General features: G+C 39.0%; 1 protein-coding gene across 1 annotated transcript in view; it reads left to right on the forward strand.

Annotated features, from left to right (window-relative positions):
• The window catches only part of ADAMTS16 (ADAM metallopeptidase with thrombospondin type 1 motif 16), a 124,493-nt gene that overhangs the window by 26,208 nt on the left and 84,471 nt on the right, over window positions 1–13,814 (forward strand). The window contains exons 4-6 of the mRNA XM_060772699.2: window positions 4,161–4,437; window positions 5,742–5,941; window positions 10,210–10,293. Of these exons, the coding sequence (XP_060628682.2) occupies window positions 4,161–4,437; window positions 5,742–5,941; window positions 10,210–10,293 (561 nt within the window). The remainder of the gene's footprint in view (window positions 1–4,160; window positions 4,438–5,741; window positions 5,942–10,209; window positions 10,294–13,814) is intronic.

Below are 13,814 nucleotides of genomic sequence, written 5' to 3' on the forward strand. Positions count from 1 at the left end.
CCCCACCAGTAGCAGATGGTATGGAATAGACACAGAGAATAAGCCCATGGTAAGCTCAGAATAAGTTTTGTTAGTCCACCAAAAACATCAGTTTTCTGTGGTAGAAGGACAGCATGCTCCTGTGAAGCAAGAGGCTATCCTGCTAATAGGATCCTCCATGTCAGACAAGGTTGAGGAGGGTTGAGGAGCAATACCAAATGTGCCACACAGCTACTGGGCAGCAGCAGTAGTGTGGGGTGACACTTATGGAGGATCTCTCAGAAACAATTGCAATGGGACCAATGTTAATACTTGTTACTACTGAATAAGTTTTGTTAGTCCACCAAAAACATCAGTTTTCTGTGGTGGAAGGACAACCTGCTCCCGTGAGGCAAGAGGCTATCCTGCTAGTAGGATCCTCCATGTCGGACAAGGTTGAGGAGGGTTGAGGAGCAATACCAATTGTGCCACACAGCTACTGGGCAGCAGCAGTGGTGTGGGGTGACACTTATGGAGGATCTCTCAGAAACAATTGCAGTGGGACCAAAGTTAATACTTGTTACTACTGCATAGAAGGAAGCACATGAAAATCCTTTACTACAAAAACCTTATGATGAGACAATCCAAAACAATAGAGCCAGAAAATGATACTTACAGGTTGGGTGGCACGGAATGAGCTACTGGAATACAGCAGAGAATAACAACAAATAGCAACCAGAATCAATGGTGCTAAGAATTCAAAAACAAATAGTGTTACCATATATAGAACAAGAAATGCTAGATGTCTAAACTGGGTTCAGGAAAGGAAGAGGTACCAGGGATTTTGTTGTAAATGAATAAGACAAAGTTTGGAAAATCTTGAAATATTTCCATATCGCCATTGTCTGCTTAAACGTTATGTAAGTCTTATGTGATCTGCAAATCAAACCTGAACTTTCCCTAAACTGAGATAACTAAACTGAGACTCTTGTCATTTGTCCATATCATGAGAAGACATGATTCACTAGAAAAGATAATAATGCTTGGTAAGTGGCTAGTCTGTACACTGTTCTGAGTCCCCTTCCAGGTGAAAAGAGCAGGGTATAAATATTAGGCTTGGGCGGTTTCGTTCGTTAATTTGTTATTAATTCGTATTTAAATTAGCTTATGATCCGATATTGAGCCATGCAGGACTACTGTGAGGAGTAATTAAAAATCGAAAAAAAAATCCAATTTATTTCGTATTGTTTCGTAATTGTTTCGTAATTATTTCCATATGTCTGGTGCAAGTTTTATAGTTGTTGTTTGTTTTATCAGTGATAAAAAATAAATTATCATACCAACAGTCAACAACAGAGGGAGAGGGAAGCTTCAGAAGTCCCCCCGTCCCATTTGGAGGGTTTTTTAGCATATTGCGCAATCGCGTCCGCCATTAACGAATCAATTTGAAATTTACAAAATTTCGTAAATTTCGAAATTTTTTAAAGAAAAAATTCGGAATTCTTTAAAAAAAACAAAACGCAATGGACCCCCTAAAAACGAAACAAGTTTAGAAACAATTTTTTCCATTGTTACCCAAGCCTAATAAATTAGGAAATAAATAAATAAATAAATATGGTAAATAGCAATAAAAAAAGGGATGATGCATTCCAGGTGGATAGACTCCATCAAGGGAGTCACAGCCCTGAATCTGCAAGACCTAAGAAGGTCAGTTGATGATAGGGTGACTTGCAGACTGTTTGGTTTGCCACTCTGGGAGATGGCAACATAACTCTGTATCTCTCTCTCTTCTCTCTGATTGGTAATAAACTTTAAGAATGATAAATTGGGACAGGATTAGAAGTAATTAGTAAAGAGAAGAGGCATGATACCAAGACATCATATATTATCATGGAGGGAGGAGGCTAATATGGAGTATGAAAGTGATTTCATGGATGGGGAAAGAGAGAAGGGTAAGAAATACACAAAAGCTGAAGACTAAAAAAAACTGTCAGTCACTCATTTCTGTTATATCCAAGGTCGCAATACCAATATTTGGTAAAATCAGTCCAGTCTGTTTCATAAACATAACCTACATTAAATCGGGGAAAATACTGTATTAATTTTTAAAAATATGAATAGCCTAAGCTCACCATTCAAAAGATACAATTGTGGAATTCTATTAAGAACGCAAGACATGTTTTTGAAAGAAATTCATTTGAATAAAGGGACTTTAAAATTGCCACAATATTACTTGAAACACAGTTTAGTTCGAAACAGAATGGGCAATCTAGAGGGGGTAGTATATTATTTTCAAATTTTTGTAAAGTTGAAGATATTTTTTATAAAGTAGAAGATACAGAAGGGAGATTCATATTTGGAAAAGGGAAACTAATGGAGAGAACAGCCACATTCAGATCGTACTACTCAAGAAATGAAAATCAAGCAATCTTCAAATGCTGAAGAAAATAGAGGAAATTGCAGAGGAATGTATAATTTTTGCAAAGGACACAAACTATATACTAGATAATAAATTAGACAGGCCAGCCAGGAAAAAAGAGAAACTGGGTCATAAAATACTTTCTATCTTACAAGAATAGAAATTAGTTGATGCTTGGAGAAAACTATATCCTAAAGAAAGAAATTCTACATTTCTTTTAGGGAGGCATTCTAGCTACTCCGGAATAGATAATATTTTAAAAACAGAAGACATTGAGCCAGAATTTTTTTTAAAAAGTCTTTGGTGCCTGTCTTATGCTCTGGCCACGTATTTATAACTACAAGATGGGGTCCAGGTAATGCAACCTGGAAGCTAAATGAAACACTGCTCTTGAATAAAGAGGTGGTGGAGAAAACGAAAGAACATTTGAAAAAAAGTTGCTTGCAATAATAGACCATTGTGTAACCCAGAACATCTATGGCAGTGGTTCTCAACCTGTGGGTCCCCAGGTGTTTTGGCCTACAACTCCCAGAAATCCCAGCCAGTTTACCTGCTGTTAGGATTTCTGGGAGTTGAAGGCCCAAATCTGGGGACCCACAGGTTGAGAACCACTGCTCTATGGGATACAACATGCCACAATAAAATAACACAAAAACCAGGTTAGTGCTAACAACAGTTAAATCCATGTAGATGTAACCAGTGGTGATTGATGGCTTTCATGGTGAACCAACTGAAAGTCAAAGGAATTATACATTGTGCTGAACCTGTGAGGGGCAGAACTTAGCATCTCAAAATACTAATTTAAAATTTGATCTAAAACCTGGAACAGATTCACTACCTCCACTGACATGGAAGCTATCTGATGCTACTGGATACAACACTTAATCCAGAGTCTGGGGAAGTTACTTTAGGAAACTACATTTACCAGAATGTCTGAACCAGCTTGTTTTTATAGCAGCAGATTAAAAGCTGAGTGTGAGAAAACAGCAAAAAGTCTCCTAGAGTTTGACCTAAAGCAGTGGTTGCCAACCCCAGAATGAAAATATGGTTCACGGCTTCACAATTACTACACTATTGCCTCAAAACCACATAACACTGAGAGCGATTGGTCTCACAAAACCCTCTTTTAATGCTGATGCAATGGAGATGTTGGTAGTGGAGAGACTGACTACCCATTAAAGATTATTACTACCACATTAGCTTTATATGATTAAATATAGATTTCTGTGGGCAAGCAGATGATTACTACTGGATGGCATGTGTTCTGTATCAGAAACTAGAGCTGATATGGTTTATCCAATCAGGCATGTAGCCGGGGGGGGGGGGGCTTGAAGGACTTCAGCCCCCCCCCCCCCCCCCGAAATTCTCTTGGTGGTCTGCGAGAAGGCCTTACTGGTACATTATTTAAACTATTATGTTTATTCATATCATGATCTGATCACCATGCTCAATATATCCCATATGCATGGTGGTATTGGGGTAACGATACAAAAGGCTTGCTAGGGTAGACCCTCTTTCACTCAGACTCAGCCCCCCCCCCCCAAATCAAACTCAGCCCCTCCTCAATCAAAATCCTAGCTACAGGCCTGTATCCAATGCATTTTTCTGAATCAGCACCCCAAATAACCAAACCGAATCTAAAGTTAACCAAAAACTGATTTGTACCCATTTTGATACTAATGTTGGAGTGTGGTCCCTGGTCAAAGTGGTCCCTGGTCAAAATGTTGGAAACTACTGATCTAAAGCTACTGGTCTCATTTCTAATTGTATTTTGTTTTTCTAGTCAGGTTTGATAAGGACGCAGGAAGCTGATTACTTACTGAAACCACTACCTTCAAATCTTGCACTTAAACATAACTACTCTGCACCTCATGGTCACCACTCTCACGTACTATATAAGAGATCTACTGAGCCTCTGGCACTCAATAATGAGGTAACTGTGAATGACGAGAGACAAAGGGAAATGGATGCTCACCATAATGTTTTCCAAGAAACTCAACAACAGCATCTCAATTCCGAGCGGCAGCACAAACAGCACTTTTGTGGGAGGCGCAAGAAATGTATGTAAGGACATAGTTCACCATAATCACAATTAATTACACTCTCTGTGTAGCTATTGTTAGAACTTGTACTTTATCAGGGAGCATGGAGATGATGTTAAGCTTAATTCCTTGGATCAATCAATCTGGTAATTGCGTGCAGGATGCGTGCCCTAAACAAATTGCATGTGAGCTGGCCCATCTTTTGCACAAAGATGAAGAAGTCTTTTGTTTCTAAAATTAGAACCTCAAAAACACTTGTTTTCTCTAACTATCATTTCGCTGAACATTTCATGATGTCCTGTATTTTCCCTTCCAGCTTTGTTGAGCTCTTCAGAAAGTTAAACTTGTTTACAAACACATGCCTACGCTTGTTAATGTCTACCTAAATTTCTTTGGCACAACTCAACCAAAGTTAAACATTCTGAAATTCTACTGTTTAAACATGAAAGCTGGAAGCACATACTAATATGCCAAATGAAGACTGTAAGCCTTCAGTACTAAATAATGATGGATTGTGGCAAAGATATTTAAGTTTTGTTTATTTAAATTTATGCATAAAGTAAGTACTTACATTTTTCCTGCTTAAACAATAGGGTATGAAAAATTTTGTTTTTGACTACATTTTCCCCTTTGTTCCCATATAGGCTTGGGCAGTTTCGTTTGTTAATTTCGTAATTCGTTATTAATTCGTATTTAAATTAGCTTACGATCCAATATTGAGCCATGCAGGAATAGTGTGAGGAGTAAATTAGATTCGAAACAATTTTTTCAATTTATTTCGTAATTGTTTCGTAACTGTTTCGTAATTGTTTCGTAATTATTTTCGCATGTCTGGTGCAAGTTTTATAGTTGTTGTCAGTTTTATCACACCAACAGTCAACAACAGAGGGAGAGGTAAGCTTCAGAAGTTCCCCCTGTCCCATTTGGAGGTTTTTTTAGCATATTGCATAATCGCGTCCGCCATTAACGAATCGATTCGTAATTTTACGAAATTTCAGAAATTTCAAAATTTTTAAAAGGAAAATTTCAGAATTATTTTTTAAAAAACGAAACGCAAGGGCCCCCTAAAAACAAAACGAGTTTAGAACCAAATTTTTCCATGGTTACCCAAGCCTATTCCCATAACTTTCATATCTTTATTGTGACAACTTTCAATAGTCTCTTTTACTTTTTTATAGTCATATAGTTTGGAAAATGTTTGGAAACTTTTTTGCAGATTTCTATAATGTCTCACATAGGTGAAATGTTGATTTGTTTTTCTCTCTTTTTTATGCATGCAATTTGATTGTAACTTGGACATCTCTTATTTTTGGTTCTTGTAGATATGCCCCAGCCTCCAGCTGGAGACACCTATATCTTACCAGATGAATATACATATCTGCTGCGAAACAAGCGATCTCTTCTGAAAGCCTACAAGACCAAAGAGCTTAATGTGGAGACCTTAGTGGTGGTGGACAAAAAAATGATGCAAAACCATGGTCATGACAACATTACTACTTATGTCTTAACTATACTCAATATGGTATGAATTCTTCTTAAGACTAGTTGGGTAGTAAAAATGTCTACAAAAATCAAATTACAACACAAAAGACCACTAGAAATACAGCTTTTAATTTCTTTCCTTCATGATTTCTGTGCTTTCTCTTCACAGTGTAGACAGATGTCAAGCCAAATGAAATGGTTCACTTGAACTCATCAGTTACTACATACATAGGGGAATGAGGTATTCCATACCCAAATACAACATAGAAGGAAATCTATATAAATAAAAATGTAATGTTAGTTCGTGCTACCATTAGAACTCAAAAACCACTGGGGGAATTGACACCAAATTTGGACACAAGATATCTAACAGTCCAATTTATGTCCTTCACTCAAAAAAAATTATTTTGTCATTTGGGAATTGTCGTTGCTGGGATTTATAGTTTACCTACAATCAAAGAGCATTCTGAACTCCACCAATGATGGAATTGAGTCAAACTTAGCACATAGGGCTCCCATGACCAACAGAAAAAACTGGAAAGATTTGGTGGACATTGACCTTGAGTTTGGGAATTGTAGTTCACCCACATCCAGAGAGCACTGTGGACTCAAACAATGATGGATCTGGACCAAACTTGGCACGAATATTTCATATGCCCAAATATGAACACAGGTGCAGTTTAAGGGAAATAAACCTTGACATTTGGGAGTTGTAGTTGCTGGGATTTATAGTTCGCCTACAATCAAAGAGCATTCTGAACCCCACCAATGATGGAATTCAACCAAACATGGCATACAGGACTTCCATGACCAACAGAACACACTGGAAGGGTTTGGTGGACATTGACCTTGAGTTTGGGAGTTTTAGTTCACCTACATCCAGAGAGCACTGTGGACTCAAACAATGATGGATCTGGGCCAAACTTGACACAAAAATTCCATATGCCTAAATATGAACAAGATGGAGGTTGGAGGAAATACACCTTGACATTTGGGATTTGTAGTTACTGGGATTTATAGTTCACTACAATTAAAGAGCATTCTGAAACCCACAAACGACAGAAATGGGGCAAACTTCCCACACAGAACCCCCATGACCAACAAAAAATACTTAAGGCCATCCAGTCCAACTCCCTTCATCAGGGCAAGAAAATGTAATCAGAGCCCTCCTGACAAAGAGCCATCCAGTCATAAATATAGATAGATAGATAGATAGATAGATAGATAGATAGATAGATATGATTCTCTCTCACACACAGAGATATAGTATCATAGATTTGAAAGAGACCCTTAAAGAAGGACTATGATATGTTGCAGATTCCAGATTAGGCAAACCAGACACTCTCCACATCAACACTGACAAAGAAACAACAAGAAATACTGTTTACCCACAAGCATAAAGGAATTACATATATTAGAAACCAACACTTTCTCATTACTTTATTTTCCAGATCACCAGACTGGGCCACAGCAACGCGTGGCAGGGGACAGCTAGTTCAATAATAAATGGCCTGCAGTCTTGTTGCAAAATTTAGGAAATAAATTGTCACTTAAATATTTGTGCAGTAAAGCAAGGATAAGCATTGTGTGGCTGTTCAATTTTGTGTTTGATTGCACCAAAAATACTCTGTAACATGTAGGATTTGAGTTCTTGCTGAGCAACAGCCAGAGTATAGCAAGCTTCCCCCTCCCCCTTGGGATAGGCTATGATATGCTTGTCATCAATGGATATAAAAGTATTTCATATCACCGTTAAAAAAATGAAAGCTCAGCAAGCATTTTCTTTAAAAGCTTTCCTCTTAGAAAAGTGTGCCAAAAGCAATACAATACATAGTCTATAGTACCTTCTAATTCCCCTTAGGCACGAGTATATAAATGACAATTAGCACGAATTTTAACATATCCTCTCCCAAAATATGCCAAAGGCCATGACTTGAAAAGGCAAAGCAGTAAATGCTATATATATATATATATATATATCTCCCCCTCCCCCAGTTGGGTGTTGCCCTGAAAAATGATCAGGGAGGCCAAAACCCGGATATTCAAAACTGACAAAACTGCACAGACAGAGAATACTTCACATGCTGTGTGATGTGACCTCTGTTCCACAAAACTTTATGCCTCAGTAAATTTGGTTGTCTGTAAGGCACTGTACACTGTAAGGCACTGTAAAGCACTGCGGTGGCACAGTGGGTTAAAGCACTGAGCTGCTGAGCTTGTTGATCGAAAGGTCGCAGGTTCGATTCCGGGGAGCGGCGTGAGCTTCCTCTGTCAGCCCTAGCTTCTGCCAACCTAGCAGTTCGAAAACATGCAAATGTGAGTAGATCAATAGGTACCGCTCCGGCGGGAAGGTAACGGCGCTCCATGCAGTCATGCCGGCCACATGACCTTGGAGGTGTCTACGGACAACGCTGGCTCTTTGGCTTAGAAATGGAGATGAGCACCACACCCCAGAGTCAGACATGACTGGACTTAATGTCAGGGGACTACCTTTACCTTTACCTTAAGGCACTGTAAGTTGTTTTTGCTGATAGTAATGTTTTTAAAAAGAAACCTGTATAGCCCAGTCAAGCAAAAATCATGTCCCTGTGTCATTATTATTATTATTATTATTATTATTATTATTATTTAATTTCTTACTTGCTGTTCTGTTGTGCAATGGGACTGTAATAGCAGTACTTTTCTATAGGAGGTATACTTTAAGCCCAGTGGGAAGCCAGGGGCGCCTCAAAGAGAGGTTCTCAGGGATTTTCCTGAAGTGATAGTCTTTAGAGTCTTTAATGATACAACAAAGTCTTTATTAAGGAACAACAAGTCTGCAATTGTTCAAATAACACTTCGAGACTTTCTTAGTCTAGTCCTCAATGGGCTGGTACCTGACTTTAATTAACTGAACCTTCTCTGTAGGAAAAACCCTTTTTAACCTCCCCCAGACTGTTTACTATCTATGCCTCATCGGTGTGGGTCCTACTACCTAATTCCAAATGTGTCTGGGTATCGAGTAGACCTACCAGCTGAGGCTTGAAGATATTTCAGCTGGAGTTTGGTGGATCTGTAGTGCTGTCCTCCCTCAGAGAGTTCTTTGAAACTTCAGGGCTGTTTTCCCTCTGATTGCTGTGAGGCTGAGAGCTGTGAGCTCTCAGCCAGAGCCTTGGGACCTTTCCCTGGAATTTCTGTTTCTGTTTCCCCGGATGGTCCTTTTTCCCTGGAAGCTCTTTTTCCCTGGATAGTCTTGAGAAAAGAAGCTTTTCTATGGGACAAGCTGGTCTACATCCTATAGCCTAGCTTCCTTGTGTGAGACTGACCAAAAAGTGGCTTCTTTCCCTCTCAGAGCCCTGAACAGGGGGTGGAACCAAAGCTTAATTATGATGGACAGGAGGCCTGCCCTATAACTGCAAACAGATAACAGAAAGAAAATAAAGTTGGAGCTCCTGGTACAGCCGTACCAGAACACTTGCCTCTCCTCGTGACTCAAAGTTGTGGATTCAGTATTTGCTGTTCACTATCAGATAACATTTGAGCATATCTTGGGTAGCAATCTTTGCATTATAGTAAATCCGTTGGGTCCCAGTGGGGTTTGTGGAGAAGCCGTTCCTCCAGAGCACACATTGCCTGACTTACTGTTAGTCCGATCCCACTGGGGAAAGTGTCTGCCACCCAGCTTTCCCACATTATTTCAAAGCAAAATGGGAAGCCTGCCATGTTGCAGCTGAGGAGGCATACACCGCTTGCTCTCCCCTTTTGCTACGGAGTCTGGCCGGAAGTTGATGTGCCCCCATGTAATTTATTCTGTGGTGAAAGTAGTGAGTAAGCAGCATAAATGGGCAAATTGCCCATCTGATAAAGTGGTTGGTTAAATTTTTAATGTACCAATATCTATGAATTACAGGCAAGCAAAAACAGTGGAGTACTATAACATCTTAAACAGTAAAAACATTTGAGATTTCCCACAGTAGTAGATATTTTTGTATAGGTAAAGGTAAAGGTAGTCACCTGACATTAAGTCCAGTCATGTCTGTCTCTGGGGTGTGGTGCTCATCTCCATTTCTAAGCCGAAGAGCCAGCGTTGTCCGTAGACACCTCCAAGGTCATGTGGCCGGCATGACTGCATGGAGTGCCGTATTTTTGTATAGTTTCTGCAAATATTAAAAAACCATTGATTGGCATACTTTGAAGGATGTTTCAATGCATAACCTGTAGAATTGCCTTTAAATGAAATCAAATAGTAATATTTCAATTCTTGTATACAGTATTTCATGGCACTGTCCTAGTAGGTTCCAAGAGCATGATTTCTGTATTTCCTTTCAGGTTTCTGCTTTGTTTAGAGATGGAACGATTGGAGGCAACATTAACATTGCAGTTGTTGGCTTGATACTTTTGGAAGAAGACCAGGTACAATCAATATGATATTAAATATTATGGAATGGGTTAATTAGACTTTTAAAGCTACCAAGTAGGCATGAATCCATGACAGAACATATATTCACACGGAGAATATCTTATGTTCAGTTCCAGGTAGTAGGCATGAGAAAATCTCTGCCTGAAACTCTTCTTGGAGAGCTACAATATTGATAGTAATGACATTACTCAGCATAGGCAGCTTTAGATATTGTTCTCTCTTATCTTCTTTACACATTCTTGAGTTTCTTTAGCTTGGGAGAATGAACAGAAGCAAAGTATAGCACAGGCACAAGATCAAATTTGAAGGGCAGCAGCAGTTTAGGCTGAGGAAGCCACAATTGGATTAAATAAGTGATTCTTCACTACATCTATGACTAGTAACCCCTGATCAGTATGAACCATTTATAAAAATGGTCCCAATATACTTTGCATGTGATGGGAAAGAAAATACATATCTTCTCAGCTCATCCCTGCCTCTCAGCTGTGGCTAAATGGTTGGGACTGTTGTGTCTGAATATTCCTATTATTTATTTATTTATTTATTTATTTCGCGCATTTCTACCCCGCCCTTCTCAACCCCCGAGGGGGGACTCAGGGAAGCTTACAAAAGGCACAATTCGATGCCAGCAATACAGATAATAAGATAAAATATATAGCAACAAAAATTATAACACAATTAAAACAATCCAGTTATACATCATAGCTAATAAAAACCAGTCTAATGATCAACGTTCACCAAGCTCAAAATCTGTAAGTTCATTCCGCATTGTCATAATCCTATCCAATTCTAGTCGTCATTGTCCTTTGTCTGTCTGCCAGATTACCCAAAGGCCTGGTCCCATAACCATGTTTTTAGTTTCCTTCTAAAAGAGAGGAGGGATGTAGATGACCTAATTTCCCCAGGAAGCGAGTTCCACAGGTGAGGGGCCACCACTGAGAACGCCCTGCTCCTCGTCCCCACCAATCTCACTTGTGATAGAGGTGGGAACGAGAGCAGGGCCTCCCCAGAGGATCTTAAACTCCGAGGCGGGACATAGAAGGAGATGCGTTCGGACAGGAACACTGGGCCTGAGCCGTATAGTGTTTTGTAGGTCAAAACCAGCACTTTGAATTGTGCTCAGAACTGGATCGGCAGCCAGTAGAGCTGACATAACAGAGGGGTGGTATGTTCCCTGTATGACGCTCCGGTGAATAATCTGGCCGCCGCCCGTTGGACTAATTGAAGTTTCCGAACAGTCTTCAAAGGCAACCCCACGTAGAGTGCATTGCAGTAGTCTATTTGGGATGTGACAAGAGTGTGGACCACTGTGGCCAGATCAGACTTCCCAAGGTACGGGCACAACTGGCGCACAAGTTTTTAGGATTGTGTTTTTGTAGATAAAATAGCTGGATTGTTGAAAATGTTTCTCTTGCTGTTAATACTGGACACATTCATCATGAAAGACCAGTCAAGATCCCAAAAATACTTAAAGCTTTGGAGTACAAAACCATATTCTAGTTCCTCTATTAAGGCCCCGAATAATATTTCGGATTTATCATTACTCTTGCTGTTACAACTGTGTTGACTTGTACATTCAAGTCCATGCTCTCTTTATGTATTTCCTTCCTTTTTTTGTTTTTGAGTTGCCTGCAAATTCTGTGCACCAGAAGGTTGTGCTGCAATGTAATGCTTCATTTTATGTGCTGAGCGATTGGGGATCCTTAAGTGACAGCTTAATTACACTGAATGTTTAGCTTTTCATGGTTGGACCAAGTCCAACCTGAAAGGAGTAGGAAGAGTAATCTTTTGATCTTACACCTGTGACATAATTTTCTTTTACTTCTCTGGCTCAGAATTGCTCTTTTTCTAAACAAATTGCTCACTGTTCTGTTGTTTCGTCTCTGTCCTCATTCAGCAAGGGGTGCTGTAGGCATAAAGCTACCTATCTAAAGAAATTATCTAGCTGTACATATTATGGGCACAAATTTTAGTTGATTAACCACTTAGACTGAGAGACAGCCATGGCAAGGTTTATTTGATACTGTAAGCCTCATCAAGAGTCAAATCAGACCTTTCCAATTCTCTTATACTCTCTTTAATGTCACAGAAAACCAAATGGGACATGTATAAAATAATAATATACCCAAAGATAATGTGTTTCAGAGATAATATGGTTCACCTCTTCATGATATGGGGCACACACTACCCTTTTATCCTAATTAACTGAAATTCAGGGTTTGGATTAATACACTTCTCTAGTCTCCTTGGTTAACTCACAGTACAGAAAACAACATGTTTTTGAATTTGAATACCACAGTTAATATAGATAAGTAAAAAAATCAATGTTTATACTGCGAATTCTCTGCTCCCACATCAGCTCTAGTTGTGGGCAACTTGTGCATAAGTCATGGTGCTTAATGTAGACATATCTACTTCTTAGGGCTGGGTGGTTTCGTTTCGTAATTTCGTAATTTCGTAATTCGTTAAAAATTCGTTATTTTTTTTATAACGAAGCGATTTTGAACCATTCAGGAGCATCTAAAAAACGAAACAAATTTTTCAATTCGTTTCGTAATTGCTTCGTATTCGTTTCGAAATCCTTTCGAAATCCTTTCGAAATCCTTTCGAAATCGTTTCGTTATTATTTCCGCATGTCTGGGGCAAGTTTTATAGCTGTTGTTTGTTTAATCAGTGAAAAAAAATTATAAATGGTCAACAACAGAGGGAGAGGGAAGCTTCAAAGGTTCCCCCTGTCCCATATGGAGGTTTTTTAGCATATTGCGCGGTCGCGTCCGCCATTAACGAATCAATTCGTATTCGTTTCGAAATCGTTTTGTAATTGTTTCGTAATTTACGAAATTTCGTAAATATCAAACTTTTTTAAAGAAAAAATTCGGAATTCTTTTAAATATCGAAACGCAAAAAACCCCAAAAAACGAATTGTTTAGAAACAATTTTTTCCATGGTTGCCCAGCCCTACTACTTCTAAAGGCATATCTAGTGGGATTTTGGTGAGACTTGACATCTGGATGGACATTTCAATCTCTTTCAGCTGAAACTTTTTCCAGAGTAAAACTTGAGAGATTTTGCCCATCTGTACCGCTGCTCCAACCTGCTCCAAGATTTATGTATTATTTATTTCGGACATTTGTATCCCATCCTATCTCGACCTCCGCAGAGGGACTCAGAGCGGCTAACAAACCGGCACCCCATGGTGACCACAACCAAACATAAATATACAAAATATAGCAATAAAACAGTATAAAGCAGTATAAAGCTTGTAATGCAATCTGCATTACAAGCTTTGTTTATAAGACTGAAGGCCCTTACACATAGCCATATAACCAAGAATATCGAGGCAGATAATTCACAATATCTACTTTGAACTGGATTATCTAAATCCACACTGCCATATAATCCAGTTCAATGTGGGTTTTTATACAGCTGTGTGGAAGGGACCTTACTGTACCTAACCAGTTCTCCCTTTTTCTTGTGAAACAAATGGTTTTGTTTTAAAGACTACTACTTCAGA

This window comes from Anolis sagrei, chromosome 4 (genome assembly GCF_037176765.1).
Source record: "Anolis sagrei isolate rAnoSag1 chromosome 4, rAnoSag1.mat, whole genome shotgun sequence".
Lineage (NCBI taxonomy): Eukaryota > Metazoa > Chordata > Lepidosauria > Squamata > Dactyloidae > Anolis > Anolis sagrei.